At 53.0% G+C, this 19,835-nt stretch overlaps 1 protein-coding gene across 1 annotated transcript; it reads left to right on the top strand.

Annotated features, from left to right (window-relative positions):
- The first annotated feature begins 16 nt into the window (after positions 1 to 16).
- LOC103264174 (1-aminocyclopropane-1-carboxylate synthase-like protein 1) lies at positions 17 to 19,684 on the top strand. The gene is made up of 15 exons (XM_008061820.2): positions 17 to 73; positions 889 to 1,146; positions 5,525 to 5,584; positions 8,535 to 8,605; positions 9,677 to 9,746; positions 10,218 to 10,284; positions 11,547 to 11,644; positions 12,081 to 12,158; positions 13,607 to 13,707; positions 14,353 to 14,442; positions 16,165 to 16,210; positions 16,322 to 16,463; positions 18,936 to 19,078; positions 19,176 to 19,329; positions 19,450 to 19,684. The coding sequence occupies exons 2-15, from the start codon at positions 889 to 891 to the stop codon at positions 19,545 to 19,547; spliced, it is 1,476 nt and encodes a 491-aa protein (XP_008060011.1). The 5' UTR covers positions 17 to 73; the 3' UTR covers positions 19,548 to 19,684.
- Positions 19,685 to 19,835: the final 151 nt, after the last annotated feature.

Raw genomic sequence — 19,835 nt, 5'->3', positions numbered from 1 at the left:
GGAGGGGAGCCGTCTGGAGAGCCCGCCGATTGGGGGAGGACAGCCCCCACCCCGCCGAGGGCTTGGCGGAGCGGTGCGTAAGCGCGGGACCCCCCGGGCTTCTGGGCCTCCCGCCCATCGCCCGCCCTTTGGAGTGCGAGACCTTGGGCATCAGGACTGGGCAAGCTGTGCCCTGATGACTCGTTTTGCTGAACTTGAGCCGGGCGCCTTGTCTCGGTTAACTTACAGCCTCGGCCCCTCACGCCACCCCTGGCGGGGCTGCTGTCGTACCCACTGTGCGGTCCAGGAAGCTGGCGTACAGGGGCGAAGGTGCCCACTCCACGGCGGAATGAGACCATCCTCCCCCACACCTAGGCGGCCTCCATCCCGCCTGGGAGTGAAGACGCTGGCCCTGGAGCTCGGCCTGGCGTGCCTGCACTTGTGGAGACCCCACTCCACTTCCCCTGGTTCTGCCCACCATCGGCTCCAGATCGCTGAGTTATCCCATTTTGCCCTCTGCTCCACAAGACCAGGACTCCCAGGCCACCATCTGCTTTAATGTCGATCATTTTTTCTTGGCTTTGTGTAACTGACATCGGCCAGAATGGAAATACAACGTGGGGACCCTTGAGGCTGCAGAAGCAGATCAAGCCAACGCAGCCACGTATTAAAGTCACATCAGCGTCGCCAGGACAGTCCCTGGCACATAATAGGTCCTTGCCAGATTTCACTGGTTGGAGCGGTTGCACACAGGTCACAACGAGTAAGGGACTTGCACAGTGATGAGTGCACAAACTTAAAGGAGGGGCAGCTAAGAGGAAGAGGACCCCGTGACTCCACCTCTTTGATGCTTGTGCTCTGGAAAGCCCTTGGGCGGGTCTGTGCATTGAGCGCTTTTGTCTTTTGCAGATGGAATCCAGGGCTCCTGCCTCCTCTCTGTGTCCAGCCTCTACACAGGACCTGGGCAGTAGCCATGGGGAAGGAGAATGCTCCAGAAAACCAGACCAGAAGCTGCCAGGGCTCCGTGGAGTGGGCGATCCTGCTGTGTTCTCCGATGGCTCCTACCTGTCCTCTAGAGGAAGGATGATCAAATGGTTCTGGGACTCAGCTGAGGAGGGCTATCGGACCTACCGCACGGATGAGTATGATGAAGACAAGAACCCCAGCGTGAGTGAGGCTCCCCTCCCAAGAGGGGACTGCAGGGTAGGGCACCCTCCCTTAGCCAGTCGGGCAGCACCCAGCTCACTCTCGTCAGGATGGTCCTCTGACCCCCAAGAGGGCGTCTGACGTCGTTCAATGAGGCTCCAGTTTATTGTGAGGATGAGAACACGGCCCATTTGGAATAAAGGGCACCCTGATTTGTGAGGGAGGATTTTAAGAACCATAGAGCCAGGCTCGGTGGCTCAGCCTGGAATCCCGCGCCTTTGGGAGGCTGAGGTGAGTGGATGGCCTGAGCCCGCGAGTTCGAGACCCGCCTGGGCAGCGAGACCTCATCTCTACAATAAATCAAAAAATCAGCCGGGCGTGGTAGCGCATGCCTGTAATTCCGGCTACTGGGAAGGCTGAGGTGGAAGGATCGCCGGAGCTCAGCAGGTCGAGGCTGCAGTGGCCGAGAGTGGCCACTGCACTCCAGTCTGGGCGACAGAGTGAGACTCCAACTCAAAAAAAAAAAAACCCATAGAATGCTGACCTGTGATCTTTCAATTATCCAACTTTGGAGCTGGGGCAGAGGCAGGGTTCAGGTCATAACCATTTCACTTCCGGGGTGTACAGTGTTGAGCTCATTACTTAAACTCTTTGAACCTCGATGGGATGATAATACCTGCTCTGAAGGAGAGTCAAGTTTAAATGAGAGCCGGTATACGAAGTTATTGGCACAGTGCTTGCCACATCATACACACAATACCTGGTAGCTGCTGTTATTACTCGTATCATCTGTCCTGGTTACCATAAGCCGGCGGTCCCCGACCTTTTTGGCATCGGGGACCAGTTTCACGGAAGACATGGATCGGGGGGGATCTTTAGGCATCAGATTCTCATAAGTAGTGCACAACCTAAACCCGTCACATGTGCAGTTCACAGTGGGGTTCATGCTCCTATGAGAATTTAATGCCGCCGCTGATCTGACTGCAGACGGAGCTCTGCTTGCCCGCCGCTCACCTTCTGCCTCGGTTCCCAACAGGCCACGGATATGGACTCGTACCCGTCCACAGCTTGGGGTTTGGGGTCCCCTGCTATAAGCTATTCTTAGTAATACCTTCCGAAGTCAGAGAGCTGTCACAAAAAGCCCTTTAATAATCTTCATTTGCGACTGGGCTTGGTAGCCCAGCCTGTAATCCCAGCACTTTCAGATGCCAAGGTGAGTAGGTTGCCTGAGCTCGTGGGTTCTAGACCAGCCTAGACAACTTGGTGAGACCTCTTCTCTACAATTAATAGAAAATTAGTTGGGCATGGTAGCATGCATCCATAGTTCTGGCTTTTTGGAAGGCTGAGGCAGGAGCTCATTGGAGCCCAGCAGATTGACACCGAGGTGGCTGTGAGTGTTCCACTGCACTCCGGCCTGGGTGACAGAATGAGACTCCGACTCAAACAAAAACAAAAAATAATAATATTCATTTGCTGAGCACCTACCAGGTGACAGCACTATTCTAGGTGCTAGAGTTATAGCAGTGAACAAAGTTCTTTTTTAAAAAAGTTTATTGTAGAGATGAGTTCTCACCAAGTTGCCCAGGCTAATCTCAAAACCGTGAGCTCAGCCAATCCTCTCACCTCGGCCTCCCAAAGTGCTGGGATTATAGGCTTGAGCCACTGCACCCGGCCTAAGACAAAGTTCTCATTTTCAGAGTTTGTAGTCTATGTGAGGAGACAGACAGTAACAGAGAAAAAAACCCAAAACATTATATGAGGCCAAGTACTATAGAGAAAAGTAAACCGAAGACAGAGAGTAATGTATGGGCTGGGGGTGTTGCTTTTTAACAGAAGCAGGTCATAGAAGGCTACTTTAATAAGGTGACTTTTGAGTGGAGACTTGAAAAAAGCGGGGGATTATATTAGTTATCTATTGCTGTGTAACAAATGGCCCCACATTTTAACAACTTAAAACTATTTCACAATTTTTAAAAAACATTTTACAGTTTCTGAGATTCAGGAATCCCGGTGGCTCCCTCAGGTTCAAGATTTTCTGTGAACCGGGGCTGTGGTCTTGACCCGGTTGGGGAAAGGTGATTGGATGGGAAGACAGACTCCACTTCCAAGCTCACCTGCATGGTTGTTGACGGGCCTCAGTCTCTCTCCACGTGAGCTTCTCCCCAGGACTGTCTCATGCCATGGCAGCTGGCGTCCCCCAGGGCAAGTGACCCCAGAGAGGGTGAGAGATCAGGAGTACCCAAGATGAAGCCACAGACTTTCTAACCTCAGAAGTGGCATCCTGTCACTTCTGTGTATTCTGTTCATTAGCAGCAAGTCCCTAGGTCCAGCCCACACTCAAGAGGTATTGGGTAGACCAGGCATGGTGGCTCACTCCTGTAATCCCAGCCCTTTGGGCGGCCAAGGTGGGAGGATTGTTTGAGCTTAGGAGTTTGAGACCAGTCTGGGCAGCATAGCAAGACCTTGACTTTACAAAAAATGAAAGTAAAAACCAGGCATGGTGGTGCATGCCTGGAATTCCAGCCACTTGGGAGACTGAGGTAGAAGGATTGCCTGAGCCCAGGAGGTTAAGGATGGGGTGAACTATGATTGTGACACTGCACTCCAGCTTGGGTGACAGAGAGACAGACCCCGACTCCAAAAAAAAAAGAAAAAAGAAGGAATGAAAAAAAAGAAAAGAAAAAGAGATATGAATACGAGGAGGTGGCGATCTTAGAGCCTGCCCAGGGAGCGAGCCATGAGGAGGTGGCGATCTTAGAGCCTGCCCAGGGAGCGAGCCATGAGGATATCGGGGAGGAGGATTCCAGGCAGAGGGAACAGCCAGTGCAAAGGCCCCAGGGTGTGACCATGCTTGGTGACTTCAAAGGACAGTGAAGGGGCCGCTGGGGCTGGAGTAAAGGTCTGAACAGGCGATGAGGTCCGGAGGGTAATGGGAAGACCAGTTGCTCTCCCTTGATCTTGGACTTCCCAGTCCCCAGAGCCATGCAGTGAAGTTCTGTCATTTCCAAATTGCTCAGTGTGTGGCATTCTGTGATGGCAGGCGCAAACAGATAAAGACAGCAGGAAAGAAAGCATGGATAGGTGTGTTTGTAGGGGCAGGGAGTCTGTGGGAACTCTCTGTCCTTCCTCTTCCATGTGCTGTGAACCTACAGCTGCTCTGAGAAACACATTTTATTTAAAAATAAAGCAAACATGGGATTCAAAACAAGGACATGGGGCAGCCGTGGCAATAGATCTGTAGGACCGCAGGGCGTGGTGAGCCTTCTGATTTTAGACAAGGCGGGAGATATTCAAAGGAGGGGCAACACAGTCTGATTTGGGTTTCTAAAAGCTGACTTTGGACTCTGGATGGAGATTCCCTCAGCGGGTAAGGGCACATTCAGGAAACAGGGATGCTATTACGGTGATGTGGACAGGAAGTCGTGGTGGTCTGTCCCAGGGTCCCAGCAGTGCAGGGTGAGAAAGCTTTGGACTGAGCATGTGTTTTGAAGGGATGTGTGGGTGGGTTGGCTGTGGGTGGGGGAGCCACCTGTAATCCCATGTCTTTGGGAGGCCGTGGTAGGAGGACTGTTTGAGCCCAGGAGTTGGAGACCAGCCTGGACAACCTAGCGAGACCTCGACTCTACAAAAATTAAAAAAAGCCGGGTATAGTGGCACACGCCTGTAATCCCAGCTACTTGGGAGACTGAGGTGGAAAGGTCGCCTGAGCCCGGGAGGTCATGGCTGTTTGCTCCCTGAGGGGTGAAGGAGCACCACCCTTTATTTTGCCACAGGTCTTCCAAGGTTTGCTTCTGTATTGCTCCCCTCCCTCTCCCGTGAGAGTAAATGCCTGTGAGTGGAGGCAGGTGTTGTGTGATGCTGCCCAGGTCTCCTAGCATTTACACCGATATGGGGTCCTTCTTGGCCTCCATCAGCCTTCACTTCTGTTCCTGCCAGAGAGTCAATTTGTCGTAGACAGTTGTTCACCCTGTAAACCTGTACTGAGCCCTGCTAAGCCCCTGGAGAAGCACACTGTTGCCTTCGTCATGCGTCTGGTCTTCAGGGAGCTTACCCTCCATCAGTCGAGGAGACGTGGCCTGTACTCAGACCCTGTGACCTGAGTCAGAAACCGGCCGGTGCTCTAAAGGGAGTAGATCAAGAGCTGTGAGATTCAGAAGAAAAAAGATCCCTTCCCGGTGAGGCTTTCCGGGGGGCTTCCTGGAGGAGACGAGCTTGAGAAGTGGGAAGATAGGATCCAGGAGCCCAGCAGAGGGCGTGGCTTGAGCAGAGGCAAGGAAGGGTGGTTGGAAGGGCAGGTGCCAGAGCACTTCCACTTTGCTTTGCTGCCTTGGTGGGCTCCCCAGCCTCTCAGTGGCACCCCCTGCCATGCTCAATGTGCCTCTGTGTTTTCCATCTCCAGGGCATCGTTAACTTGGGCACCAGTGAGAACAAACTCTGCTATGACCTGCTGTCCAGGCGGGTGAGTTCTGGGGCACCTCGGGGTGGCACCGCGGGTTCCGAGGCGCTGTCTTCCCTGGAATGCTCTCCCCCGAGGGCTTGCTGATTGCCTGGCGATCCGGGTCCAGGAGTCAGGAGACCCAGTTCCAGGCCTGCCTGGGAACAGCTTTCTGTGTGACCCTGGGCAAGTCACTTTCTACTCTGCTCCTGACTCTTTTCTTCACTCAGTCCTTCCTGCTGTGTGGGGTCCCTGATCTGGGGGGAGGGGAAACAGTGCTCTGTGGGTGGTATTCAGCAACTGGTACTTCAGGGGATAAAAGAAGCCCTGATCTGTAGCTTTGCTAATATGCATAGTGTCAATGTTCCCCCCAAGACCGATTTCAAGCCACCAATGTGACATCGTTCCATGCAGAGTTGGAAGAGATGTGCACTGGTGTGCTTGATGTGACTCCCACCACACAGACACACAGAAACGACCCCAAGGATACAGATGGTGGAAGTTAGTAGCCAATCAGAAAGTGGTGTGGGAGTGCTTACTGTCTGTTTGTAAGATCATTTGCTTAACTGTAAGTTCATGTTGCATTTTTAAATGGCTGGTTTTTTTGTTTTGCTTTTGAGCCCAGACTGGAATGCAGTGCCAGGCTCCCGGCCACTGCAGCCTCGCCCTGCTGGGCTCTGGTGATCCTTCTGCCTCAGCCTTCCAAGTAGCTGGAACTACAGGCATGTGTGCTACCATGTCCGGCTTATTATTTTTTTATTTATTGTAGAAACAAGGTCTCATCAAGTTGCCCAGGCTGGTCTCGAATCCCCGGGCTCAGGCAGTCTTCTCACCTCGGCCTCTCAAAGTGCTGGGATGACAGGCTGAGCCATGGTGCCCAGCCAATGGCTGTTTTTAACACAGCTTGCAACATTCCTAAAAAATTTCATGATCAGATTTCTTGAGCTGGTGTGCGCCATGTCTAGTAAACCACTAGAAACACGTGATATGTATACCTCCTAGGTCGGAGTGGCGGAGTTTGGGCTTGTAGTGACAGCAATGCCAAAACCAAAGGAACGTGTGCCCCAAGGTGAAAAATCCAAGCCCTATGGGGTGGGGGTTGTAGAGAGTAGGTTTTATTTATTTATTTTCTTTCTTTTTTTTTTAATTGGAGTCTCATTCTGTCACCCAGGCTGGAGTGCAGTGTCATGCTCACGGGCACCACAGCCTCGACCTGCTGGGCTCTGGCAATCCTTCCGCCTCAGCTTTCCAAATAGCCGGAACTACAGGTGCATGCTACCACACCCGCCTAATTATTTATTTATTGTAGAGTCGCGGTCTCCCTGAGTTGCCTGGGCTGGTCTCAAACCCATGGACTCAGGCAATACTCTCACCTCGGCCTCCCAAAGAGCTGGGATTATAGGCATGAGCCACCGTGCCCGGCCGGGAGTAGGTTTTAAAGACCTGTTTTTACCTACAGTCTGTTCCTCTTTCTAAGACAGCTCAGCACCAAAATGAGTAAGCAGCACACCACAGGTGTGAGTACAAATAGTCTACTAAAACTTTGAAAAACCTGATGAATTTACTTTACTAATATATTTTACTTAGCCCAATATAGCCAAAGTATGACCATTTCAGCATGTAATCAATGTGCCAGCTATTAAGGATATATTTTGACAAATTACAATTCTTCAAAATCCATCGTGTCTTAATTCAGACTAGCCACATTTCAGGTGTTCAGTTAGCCACACGTGGCCAGTGGCTACATATTGGACAGCAGCTCTAAGGGAAGCAGGGAGAGAGGGGAAAGGCTAAACCCAGTCATATGGGAGTGGATGATCCCTTTCATCTCCAGCCCCACTGTCCGAGGCCCCCACATCAGTCCTTCTCTGTCGTATTTATGATGCCCTGAGTTATTAACCTGGCATCTGGTCACAGAGAGGGTGATCGAGAAACCGCCATGTTTTCCAAAGCATGAGGCTGATCTGAGTCTGCAGGAAGACGGTGACCTGAGTCCTTCCAGAAGTTGGAGCCAAGACATGGGTGATAACTCCCAATGCTGGGCCTCTTCCGTCACCCCGTGGAGATGTGGAGTAGTGTCTCTGCAAGTCCACCCCTCCAAATTTTTTGAGTTGGAGTCTCACTCTGTTGCCCAGGCTGGAGTGCAGTGGCATGCTCATGGCCACTGCAGCCTTAAGCTGCTGGGCTCCGGTGATCCTTCCATCTCAGCCTTCCAAGTAGCTGAAACTACAGGTACATGCTGCCATGCCTGGCTAGTTTTTGATTTATTGTAGGGATGAGGTCTCACCAAGTTGCCCAGGCTGGTCTCGGACCTGCAGGCTCAGGCAGTCCTCTCAAAGTGCTGGGATTATAGGCATGAGCCACCATGCCTGGTGTCCCTCCAATATTTTTAGGTGGCAGTGTTAAATAAAGAACACCAGACTAGGAGTCAAAAATCCTGGGTTTTTGTCTCAGCTCTGCCACTCGCTGGCTTTGTGCCTCTGGCTGAGTGACTTCGCTTTTTTTTCTTTGAGTCAGAGTCTCACTTTATCGCCCAGGCTGGAGTGCAGTGGCATGCTCATGGCCACCCCAGCGTCGACCTGCTGGGTTCCGGCGATCCTTCCGCCTCAGCCTTCCCAGTAGCCGGAACTACAGGGTTGCTACCTTGCCCGGCTAATTTTTTGATATATTGCAGAGACGAGGTCTCACCAAGTTGCCTAGGCTGGTCTTGAACTCCTGGGCTCAGGCAGTCCTCTTGCCTCAGCCTCCCAAAGTGCTGGGATGACAGGCTTGAGTCGCCACGCCTGGCCAACTTTGCTTTTTCGAGCCTCAGTTTTCTCATCTGCAGATGGGCATGAGAAAGCTGTGTTGTTTGCACCGCCCCCTGGCAGGTTTTCTTACGAGCAGAACAAGCTCTTGGCCTTAAAAGTCTCAGTGCTGTGGTCGCGGGTGGCAGTGCTGGCCATCAGCCCTGCCCTTCCCTCTCTGTCCCCAGCTGAGTCAGAGTGACATGCACCGGGTGGAGCCGTCCCTGCTGCAGTACCCTGACTGGAGGGGGCATCTGTTGTAAGTAGTTGTCCTAGAACGAGTTAGCTCTCCAAGGGCTAGATAGCAATCTTGGCAGACGTTTCTGGTTGTCATAACCGGGAGGGGGCTGCTAGTGGCATTTCGTGGGCAGAGGCCAGGAACGCTGCTAAAGCCACTATGGGGCCCACGACAGCCCCCACAACAAAGAATCATCCAGCTCCATTTGGTGGTGGCAGGTCGAGGCCTAGGCCTGGAGACCTGGTGACCGAGGGGCCTCCTGGGCCATCTGCGGGGAGCCGATGCCTTATGCCAGTCACTGCCCAGCTGGTTTCTGTGAACCAGCTCTCAGGCATGAGGAGGGCTTTTAGGAGTTTGTCCCTGCTCTCTCGGTGGCTTTAGAGAAGCCCGGGTCGGTGTCTGGGGAGCTGACTTTTCTCTAATGGTAAGATGGGAAGCTGTGAATCCTATCAACAATAGTGTGCACTTACTGAGTACTTACTCGGGGCCAGACACCATTCTAGAGGCTTGGTGGCTGAGTGGGACTTGGCGCCAAGACTGATTCCAAAGCACGTGCTCATCTGGTATAGGAAGTAGGAGGTGGCCCTAGGGTCAGACCCCTGGGCTTGACTGTGGACTCCGCCTCTTATCAGCAAGTAACGGCATTCCTTCAAATCTCAGACTCCTTGTCTGCATAATTGGAATAATAGTAGCCACATGATAGGATTGTTAAGAAGATGAAATGAGTTAGACTTTCTGAGCAACATTTGTATAAGTTAAATGCTCAAGAAGTATTAGTAATAATAACTATGGTCATAAGTATTGTCATAATGATGTCTGCTGTGATGATTAGCAAGATCTACCTAGGAGAGTATTACTTGTGATATTCCTGACATCTCCTGATTAGGTGTCCTGGGGTGTTGTAGAACTACTGCAGTGCTCGTGGATGATGGTGGGGGAAGGCGGGTACTACGGGGTGGAGACAGATACGCCCATACTCACCTCCTGGGAAACTGGGGGAGAGGCATGGAGCTGCCTGACGGGCCACCGAGGGCTTTGGGGTGCACTGTGGGTTGAGGACCCACAAGCACCTGTTGTCTATGTCATTTCCAGCCTCCGGGAGGAAGTGGCCAAGTTCCTGTCTTTCTACTGCAAGAGCCCAGCTCCCCTCAAGCCGGAGAATGTGAGTGGCCCCTCCTCTGCCCCATCCTGCCTTCTGACCCTCCTCCCAAACTTCTGGCTGGTCACGGGTAAGGTGGGGTTGGGATCCCCTTTCACTCCGTTTTGATTTGTTTCAAAGTAGAAGGAGGCACGCCTCCCCCCTCTTTCCCCTAACCCCAGGTGTCTAGAGTTTGGGTATGTCTTTAGCCCCAAGTTGTTCTCTGGTCCGTCTGGTCTGCCTCCACGCCTCCAGGGGAGACCCTCTGGGTGAGCAGCCCCTGCCCCCGCCCAGATGGTCTGGAGTAGGGGCCACACGGTGAGCTTGGCTGCTCGTCGGGAGGGGCCTTCGAGGACCCCCTTGGTTGTGACAGAGGCCCAGGGGGCCCCGAGGAGGGGCCTGGCTCTCCCTCTGTGCTGTCCTGGAACAGAGGCTGCGGGTCCCTGCTCCCTCCCCGAACGGACTCATCTCCATCCTGCTGTATGTCACCCTCAGGTGGTGGTTCTGAACGGCTGTGCCTCGCTCTTCTCTGCCCTGGCCACCGTGCTGTGTGAGGTGGGGGGTAAGTGCTCCCTGGCCCACCACCCTGCGCCCTGTGTGGTGCTTGCAGCCTCCCTGGCTGCCTGGCCTCAGGGGCTCCACAGTTTGCTTCCGGCCGTAATAGAACACACCAGACTGTAGGGGGCTCATAAGTGGCTTGACAAAACACCTGGGGGTTTGCAGTTCCATGGGAGGCTTGAGTGATGCCAGGGTCCCGGACTTTCTCTCTGTGGTGACCTTGGCTTCTCCTTGCTTGCAATGTGGTTGTCTCAGCCTCACGTGATGGTGTGTCTTAAAGCAGGAGAAGGGGTGATGTTGGGCTTTTTTTTTTTAAATCAGGAGAGAGAAATAGGGGTATTGTATTTAACAAGAGTCCCAGCAGAGGCCCTCTTAGGTCTTACTGACAACTGACTCATAAACGCATTCCCAAAGCATCCCTGGCAGAGGGGCTAAGAGAATCAGGGTTGCCTTAAGCCAGGTGTGGTTCATTCCTGCGGCTGGGGGAAGGGTCGCCTTCCCTGGACGTGTTACTGGTCGTGTCTGAAGATTGGTGCCCTCTTGGCAAGGAAGAGCATTGGAATGGTGGCTGAGGGGGCAGCCGGCAGAGCCTGCTTCCAAGAGCCATGGTCTTATTAGAACTGGGCATTGTTGGGGTGGTGGGTTGCAAGGCACAGAAGCTCATTCATCATAGTTTCAGTAGAGTATAGGTAACATTTATTGAGCACTTACTGTGTTCCAGGCACTGGCCTAAGGTTCAACAGATGGTATGGCACTTAACACTCACGGCACTTCTGTGAGGTGTCGTCTATGGTTGTCTCCATTTTACAGATGAGGAGACTTAAGACACAGGAGGTTAAGGAACTTGTCAAAGTCACAGAAAGAGAAGTAGTAACCAGGATTTGAACCAGAGAAGGAAGAGTCATTGTAAAGGTACAATAGGCAATTTTCTGCCATTCTAGAACAGGCAAGAGCAAGGACCCTCTAAGCTTCCCTTTCTTTGTCTATAAAGTTGGGATGATAACCCTACCTACTACACAATCAATGGTTGTGAGGAGCAAACGAAATAAAACGTAAATAAATGGTCAGCGCAGTTCCCAGCACATAGTAAGTGCTCAGTGAATGTTAGTTGTTAATTATTAGGAAGGGGACTGATGCCAGTATGTGCAGGCTTTTGAAGGACTTTGAGAAGGTTGTTGAAGGTTGGAGAGGCAGCGGAGCCAGTGACCAGAGGCCCTGGGGTGTTCTGGCCAGAGGGTGACAGACCCCGTCCACTTCTGTCCCCAGAGGCTTTCCTGATCCCTACCCCTTACTATGGAGCCATCACGCAGCATGTCTGTCTCTATGGCAACGTCCGACTGGCCTGTGTCTACCTGGACAGTGAGGTAAGAGTCCTGGTGCCTGTGGGCAACCCGGGCCCTCCTGGAGGCTGGATCTGAGGAGGGACATACGAGGAAGTCCATACGAGGGCCCATGGCCAGGTGTCCCAACGGCTGCCAAGCTCCAAGCTCCGAGATTCCCTAGGCTGATGCTGAAGCCAAGAGCCAGCCCCAGAAATACCAGGGTGGGAGCAGGTCAGCTCGCACCTCAGCATGGAAGCCCTTGAACCCCGATCAGAGGACCCCCGGGGCCTCTACCATAAACCCGAGAGTGATGAGGGTGTCCCTGCTGCAGTGGGCGGTGGGGACCCCGCCTGTTCTTCCAGAGACTGTTCTGAGTAAGGCTGGAGGTGACAGGGGAGGAGAGACCTGAGAGTTCAGGGTTGGGGGCAGGGAGAGGGCCACTGAATTTGGCTGGTGGCTTTGGTGGGTCTTTTTCCAGGTCACTGGGCCGGACACACGCCCCTTCCAGCTCACAGTGGAGAAGCTGGAGACGGCCCTGCAAGAAGCAGAGACTGAGGTGTGGGGACCAAATTGAACCTGAGGCTGGGAGTGGGTGGGTCTGAGCGGGGAGGGCATGGACCCTTCCTCCTGTGGCCGATTTCCTGGGAGCAGGGCTGGCAGCCCGTGATGGGGACAGTTGGGTAGGGTGGTACACGGAACCATCTGGGAGTCAGGCAGGACCCTGCCTGCGGAGGGCCTTACCTTTGGAAAAAGACTAGACCTCAGTGTACAGAGAATCAGCCAGGGAGCTCCAATGAAATCCCCTCTCCCCACTCCATCTGATTCTGAGTCAGTGGGGCAAGCGTGGGACGCAGGTGCCTATGGCTTAGCAAGTCTCCCTGGCCACTGGAGGGGGTGGTCCTGCCCACTTTGTGGGAATTTGAGGTTTCCCGAGGAAAGCCAGACACAGTACTCAGTGGTTCCTTTCCAATCCACTTTCAGAAGCCTATTTAATTTTTTTGCCTTGGCTATGAAAGCTGTGCTTGCTCACTGTAGGAATTTTTTTTTTTTCCCATTGGAGTCTCATTCTGATGCCCAGGCTAGAGTACAGTGGCACACTCATGGCTGACTGCAGCCTCAACCTTCTGGGCTTAGGTGATCCTTCTGCCTCAGCCTCCCAAGTAGCTGGGGCCTATAGGCACACTCCGCCACACCTAGCCAATTTTTTGGATTTTTCGTGGAGACGAGGTCTTGCTATGTTGCTTAGGCTAGTCTTGAACTCTTTGGATCAAGCAGTCCCTCTTACCCCAGCCTCCCAAAGTGCGGGTTTACAGTCATGAGTCACTGCGCCTGGCCACACTGTAGGAATTTTGAAAGGGCAAAAGGCCTACCCGCAATTCTTTTTTTGAGTTGGAGTCTCATTCTGTCACCCAGGCTGGAGGGCAGTGGCATGCTCCTGGCCACCACAGCCTTGACCTGCTTGGCTCAGGCGATCCTTTCACCTCAGCCTTCCAAGTAGCTGGAATTACAGGCATGTGCCACCGTGCTGGCTAATTTTTTTATTTATTGTAGAGATGCGGTCTCACCAAGTTGCCAGGCTGGTCTCGAACCCATAGGCTCAGGCAATCCTCTCACCTCGGCCTCCCAAAGTGCTGGGATTATAGGCATGAGCCACTGTGCCCAGCCCTTTTTTTTTGTGTGTGTGTCTTTGTTTATTTTTTGTATTTAGCTTTTGGGAGGTCCTCACAATGCTGTCATCTACACTCTTGTGTTCTGTCCATAATTCTAACAAGCAAGGTAACATCCTGGCATATTTCTCTCTGGACCATGTTCTCTGCATTTCTTTTCTCCATCCTTGGCACGGTGCCATGGATGTACTTCCGTGTCCTGCTTGTTTGCTTCATTTGGATCATGACCACGTCCCCCTCACCTTTCCCGGGAGCTGTCTGGCGATCAGCCCTCTTTGAGCATGTGACTCTGGCCTTGGGGAAGGGCTGAGGTTCTCTGCCCTGTGGATGGTTTCAGGGTGTGAAGGTCAAAGGCCTCATCCTCCTCAACCCCCAGAACCCTCTGGGTGACGTCTACTCCCCGGGAGAGCTGCAGGAGTACCTGGTGTTTGCCAAGAGGTGAGGCACCCCCGTGCATCCCCATAGAGCATCTGGGCAGTTGTGGGTTCTGTTTCGGGCCTGGGTGCAGGACCTATACTCTCTTGACCCTGCTTCTACTTGCTTCTACTTGCTTTGGCCCCTCCCAGTAGAGGGGAGGGGCCTCAGGGATTTGTGGTGCAATTTTTCCTTCTCTCTCTCTCTGTTTATAATAGCAGCTATTGTTGCACACTCTAGAAGCCAGGCACCACACCAAGCAGTTTATGTATCTCATGCAATCCTCACAGCAACCTTATCAGGTCCTGATGCTGTTATCACGCCCAGTTCACTGAGTCTTTGAGTGGTCAGGTGAGGGGTGGAGCCAGACATGAACCTGGGTCTCTGGATGGAGCCCTTGTACTTGACTGTGCCCCTCTGTGAAAGTGTGTCAGCGCTCCCCCGGTCCCCTGCAATGCTTGGAACTCCACTATCCTCTGCTTTGTGTGTATGACTTCCTACTTGCTTGAAAAAAGAGACAAGAGAAGGGTGTTCCTGGGGAAAACAAGTTTGGTGACCCGGATCTGGACCGTGGTCCCTCCGGATCTCTGAGGCATCGTCACCACACCCTGGGGGACACATTTGCCTCCACACCATGCTGTCTCCTCCCCGCCTCCTGCCTCATTCCAGGCACAAGCTGCACGTGATCGTAGATGAGGTCTACATGCTGTCCGTGTTTGAGGAGTCGGTGGGCTACCGCAGTGTCCTGAGCCTAGAAGGGTGAGGCTCCCCCGACCCAGCCAATTCCGCCAACCCCCATCATCTCACGATGCCCCGGGGCCCTTCTGGCTTAGTCACGATGGGGCATGGCCTGCCCAGGGCAGCCCACTTCCACCCAGCGAATGCCCTGGTCTTCTGGTCCCCCAGTGAGAAGGCGGGAGGGCTAGGCTAGGTGAGTGGTTTCGCCTTGCTTTGCGGAGTTCCCGAGAACTCCAGGGAGGGCCTTGGGACTCCTGGAGGGAGGGCTGAGTGGGTAGGAGACTGGCCTCCTTTGCTGTTGCCTTCATCCCCGGAGCAGCTCTGGCTTCATTCACCCAGTCGTCACTCGTTCAGCACATACTTCTGGTGCCAAACATTTCTGGCTATTCAAATATAGATTTTTTTTTCTGAGTCGGAGTCTCACTCCATCATCCAGGCTGGGGGGCAGTGGCATCCTCCCAGCCACTGCAGCCTCGACCTGCTGGGCTCTGGCGATCCTTCCGCCTCAGGCTTCCGAGTAGCTGGAACCACAGGCATGCGCCACCACACCCAGCTAATTTTTTGGTTGATTATAGAGGTGAGGACTCGCCAAGTTGCCCAGGATGGTATCGAACACACAGGCTCCGGCAATCCACTTGCCTCGGTCTCCCAAAGTGCTGGGATTGTAGGCGTGAGCCACTGCGCCTGGCTAAATATTGATCTTTAAAAAAAAAAACAAGTAGGGCAACCCCTTTGGGTGCCCTCCCACTGTGGGAGCTTTTCTGTCCTCTCAATAAATCCTGCTTTCTCAAAAAAATAAAAAATAAAAAAAAATCGGGCCCTTTAGTTAGATTTAGCGTAGGCAAAGAATTTGTAGTCAAAACGCCTTTGGAAACATTTGGACTGGATTATCTGAAAGCCTGCAGATCTGACCTTCAAGGACTCAAACAGCGTCTGCTGGTTGTCGGGAACTGTTAGCCCTGCTAAGCCTCTCGGTTAGTTCTGTCTTCTAGTTCTCACGAGGCTCTGTGGAGTGGCTAGAGCATCGAGTGTTATTTGCATGTGCCTTCTGGATTAAGGGAGTGAGGCACAGAGAAAAAGCAACTTGTCCATGATTCTCGGTTAGTCAGGAAATAACGTGTGTAGGGCAGGTATTCTGTACCAGGCACTGTGCCGGGCACTGGGGGTGCAACAGTGAGCAAGCAAGCAAGAAAGACATAGGCCCTTCCTATGTGAGACTTTGATTTCTAGCCAGAAAATAATTTTAGCAGCCAAACGCACAGCTCGTCCTCCGATGACGGCCTTGATAAATGCTCAGACAGCCGTCTAGGAACTTTGGGAGAATCTGCTTAGGTCCCTGATTGGCCTGGTCTCGGGGGAGGAAGGGGCAGTGGTTAGGGAGGGTCTCTTTGAGGAAGTGACACTTGAGCTAGGTTCTAGGTCAAGATCCGGCAAACTTACCCACAGAGCCAGGTAGTCAGTGTTTGAGGCTTTATGGGCCATTTGGCCTCTTGCTCATCTGCCATGGAGCTGTGTAAGTGAATGGTTGTGACTGTGTGCCAATAAAACTTTATTTACAAAAACAGGCAGACGACTAGATTCGCCCTGTGGGCTGTTGTGGGAATCAGTGGCAGAGACATGAAGCCAGGGCATGCCCCAGATGTAGAGCCAGATTCGCCCACCCACCCCTTGTTTGTTCACCCAAACATGTTTGGGCTCCCACGGCCCTGTGTTGCCTCTGTTTCCATGCTGTGTTCTCTGCAGGCTGCCTGACCCCCAGAGGACCCACGTGATGTGGGCAGCCAGCAAGGTGAGCTCCTGGCTGGCCTCGGGGGTGTCAGGGAGGTGGGCTGGCAGAGAGGTGGGTGGAACTGGCCTCCTCTGTGGGGCTGGCCTCCACCTAGGGTTCTTCTTCCCTCAGGACTTTGGGATGTCTGGGCTCCGCTTTGGCACTCTGTACACAGAAAACCAGGACGTGGCCACTGCTGTGGCTTCCCTCTGCCGCTATCATGGCCTCAGTGGCTTGCTCCAGTACCAGATGGCACAGCTGCTCCAGGACCGTGGTGACTGCCTGGGCCTGGTGACCTGAACATGGCGGGGGCGGGGGAGGCAGGAATCAGTCTGGGACTGGCCAGGGATACTTCTTCCAGTGAGAAGAGTTGAGGGTCGTGTTTGAGATCGCCAGCCCTGGGCCTAGGCCGGCTCTGTACTGTACTCAGTCACTTCCTGGATGTGTGGCTCATGACTCCACCTCTCTGAGTCTCAGTTTCCTCATCTGGAAAACAGCGATCATGGTGGTATCCGTCCTGTGAGGTTGGTGTGGGTTGTAATTCAATTAGAAAAGTAACCCGGTGTGTAACAGGGACTTGGGCTGATGTGAACCTGCTAGTATTAGCGGGGAACAATTAAAAAGGAGAGCAGAGCTACTAAGAAAACACTGTTTTAATGGAAATATTTCTCTCTGTGAGTTATTCTGTCTCCAGTTTCACATAGTGGGTTTAGATCACAACGGTGACCTGTCATGGCCGCCATTTGTTGAGCCTGCAACTGCTCTTGCTGGGTCAGCCCATTTGTCCCTCTCCAGGCTCCTGGGAAACAAGAATTTCCATATTTTCCCTATTATTATGCAGTTGAGGGAGATAAAGATCAGGAAGATAAGTGCTGGGATTGCAAGCGTGAGCCACCACACCTGGCTTATAATTTTTTTTTTTTGAGTTGGAGTCTTTCTCTGCAACCTGCTGGGCTCAGGCAATCCTTCCACCTCTGCCTTCCAGGTAGTTGGAACCACAGGTGCATACCATCACACCCAGCTAATTTTTTGATTTATTTATTGGCGAGGTCTCACCAGGTTTCCCAGGCTGGTCCTGAACTCCTGGGCTCAGGTAATCCTCTCACCTCAGCCTCCCAAAGTGCTGGGATTACAAGTGTGAGCTACTGCACCTGGCCTATAATGTTTTTTTTTTTTTTTGAGTTGGAGTCTCACTCTGTTGCCTAAGCTGGAATGCAGTGGCACGCTCATGGCTACTGCAGCCTTGACCTGCTGGGCTCAGGTGATCCTTCTTCCTCAGTCTTCTAAGTAGCTGGAACTATGGGTGTGTGCCACCATGCCTGTCTAATTTTTAAAAAAATTATTGTAGAGATGAGGTCTTGTCAAGTTGGCCAGGTTGGCCTCAAATCCCTATGCTTGGGTAGTCCTCTCATCTCCGCCTCCCAAAGTCCTGGGATTATAGGCGTGAGCCACCACACCTGGTCCCGGGCCTGCAATTTTTAAAAATACTGACAACATCGAGTGTTGATAAAGATGAAGAACAGTTGGAACTCCCATACATGGCTGGTACAAGAGTAAGTGGTTCAGCCACTTTGGAAAACAACCCAGCAATTTCTTTTTTTTTTTTTTGAGTTGGAGTCTCACTCAGTCGCCCGCTCCTGGCCACCGCAGCCTTGACCTGCTGGGCTCCGGCGATCCTTCCGCCTCAGCCTTCCAAGTAGCCGGAATGACAGGCATGCGCCACCACGCCCGGCTGATTTTTTGATTTTTATTGTAGAGATGAGGTCTCGCTACCCAGGCAGGTCTCAGGCCATCCACTCACCTCAGCCTCCCAAAGGCGCGGGATGACAGGCTGAGCCACCGAGCCCGGCCAGCAATTTCTTACAAAGTTAAGCACACACGTACCAAATGGCCCACAATCCCACTCCTAGGGGTTGACCCTGGGGTCACACAAAAGCCTCTGCATGGATGTTTATGTCGTCTTTCCTCCGTAACCACCCATAACTGGGAATAGCTTAGATGTCCTTCCACCCGAGTGGGTACATAGACCGTGGCACGTCACATGATGGAATATTACCGTGCAATAAAATTCATGGTCACACGGATTACTCTCAGAGGCGTTCTGCTGAGTGAGAGAAACCAGTCTCAAAAGATTTCATGACATGCATTCCAATTCTGTGATTCTGGAAAAAGCAAAACTGTAGTGATGGAGAAGAAGCTGATGGGATTATAAACACACGAGGGTGTTCTTTGGGGTGATGGAACTATTCAGAATCCTGATCGTGGAGGTGGTCACACAAATCTACCCATGTGTTGAAATGCATAGAACTGTACAGAAACAACAGAAAAAAGCCAGTAACAAAATGAAGATCAAAGAGGTGAAGTTGCTCAAGGCCCCATCCCTGTCCGTGGCCACGCCGGGATCTGAACCCTGGTCTGCGTGGCTCTAAAGCATGACTTGAGAAGTGGATGAGCTTGGTTCGGTCCTGTGTCCTGGGGAGCTTTGTGCTGTGGACTCCCAAATGGGGTGTGGGATCCGGCGCTGTCAAAGCTGAGTATCTGGATTCAAGGTGCCTCGTGGCAACCTCTAATATCCCATCCCCTCCTGGCCTCCCCCTCAACCCTCTCCCCTTGCCCGTCAGCCAGCAGAGGTGGGGCTCACACAGTCCTGGCAACATGTGGCCAGTTTTGTCAGCATCGAGGCTCATGGGACAGAGTAGAGGGGTGATGGGAGATTTATCTCTTGGCCTCTCTTTTACCCATGCAGACTGGATCAATGAGGTGTACCTGCCAGAAAACCACGCCCGGCTCAAGGCTGCACACGCCTATGTCTCAGAAGAGCTCAAGGCCCTGGGGATCCCCTTCCTGAGTCGAGGGGCTGGATTCTTCATCTGGGTTGACTTGAGAAAGGTAATGCGGGAGCTGCGGGCTGGGAAGTGTCAGGCCTGTCTCCAGCAGGTGAGGGGCAGGGTCTCACCTGTCCCCTGAGTCCCTTCTACTCCCCCAGTACCTGCCCGAGGATACCTTTGAGGGGGAAATGCTTCTGTGGCACCGCTTCTTGGACCACAAGGTGCTGCTGTCCTCTGGCAAGGCCTTTGGGTGTAAAGAGCCCGGCTGGTTCCGCCTGGTTTTCTCGGACAAGGCCCACCGGCTCCGCCTGGGTAAGCACCTGCCCTCCCGCCTGCCTTCCACGGCCCCTTCTTCTGACCCCCACAGCCTCAGCCTGTCCACCCCACCCGCCCGCTGTCGGTGCTGACCGGCCCCCGCCTCCCCCTTCCCAGGGATGCAGAGGGTCCGGCAGGTGCTTGAGGGCAGAGCCTCAGTGGCAGAAGATGCCCCACCCTCTCAGACCCAGGAGCCAAGTGACCAGCACAGGTGAGCCAGTTGTCACTCTGTGGCCAGAACACCCAGCGGCCACTGCCAGCCTGGGCCCTTCTGGGGCTGCAGGAGAAATGTGGATGGACCATTTGCCCGGAAGATGCCGACCTTGGTTTTGTGCCTGTCTCTTACCTGTCTCCGTGGTTCACTCCCTCCCCTATTACACAGAATTGGGAGAAACTCGATGCCTCTGTTGTGAGTAATTTACAGAATGGGGGAGTCCTGACTATACCTAACCACAATCCTCAGCCCCCCTGAGGACGGGAAGAGAGAACAAACAATGTGTACC

Source organism: Carlito syrichta, unplaced genomic scaffold (genome assembly GCF_000164805.1).
Source record: "Carlito syrichta isolate Samal-C Ts95f unplaced genomic scaffold, Tarsius_syrichta-2.0.1 Scaffold305622, whole genome shotgun sequence".
NCBI lineage: Eukaryota > Metazoa > Chordata > Mammalia > Primates > Tarsiidae > Carlito > Carlito syrichta.
This window is presented reverse-complemented; position numbering and strand designations above follow the sequence as displayed.

Excerpts from the sequence above, each read along its gene's own strand:
- LOC103264174 (XM_008061820.2), top strand. The coding sequence starts at position 889 with ATGGAATCCAGGGCTCCTGCCTCCTCTCTGTGTCCAGCCTCTACACAG. Across the intron at positions 10,285-11,546 it reads CGTGCTGTGTGAGGTGGGGG|AGGCTTTCCTGATCCCTACC; the intron begins GTAAGTGCTCCC and ends TTCTGTCCCCAG. Across the intron at positions 11,645-12,080 it reads GTGTCTACCTGGACAGTGAG|GTCACTGGGCCGGACACACG; the intron begins GTAAGAGTCCTG and ends GTCTTTTTCCAG.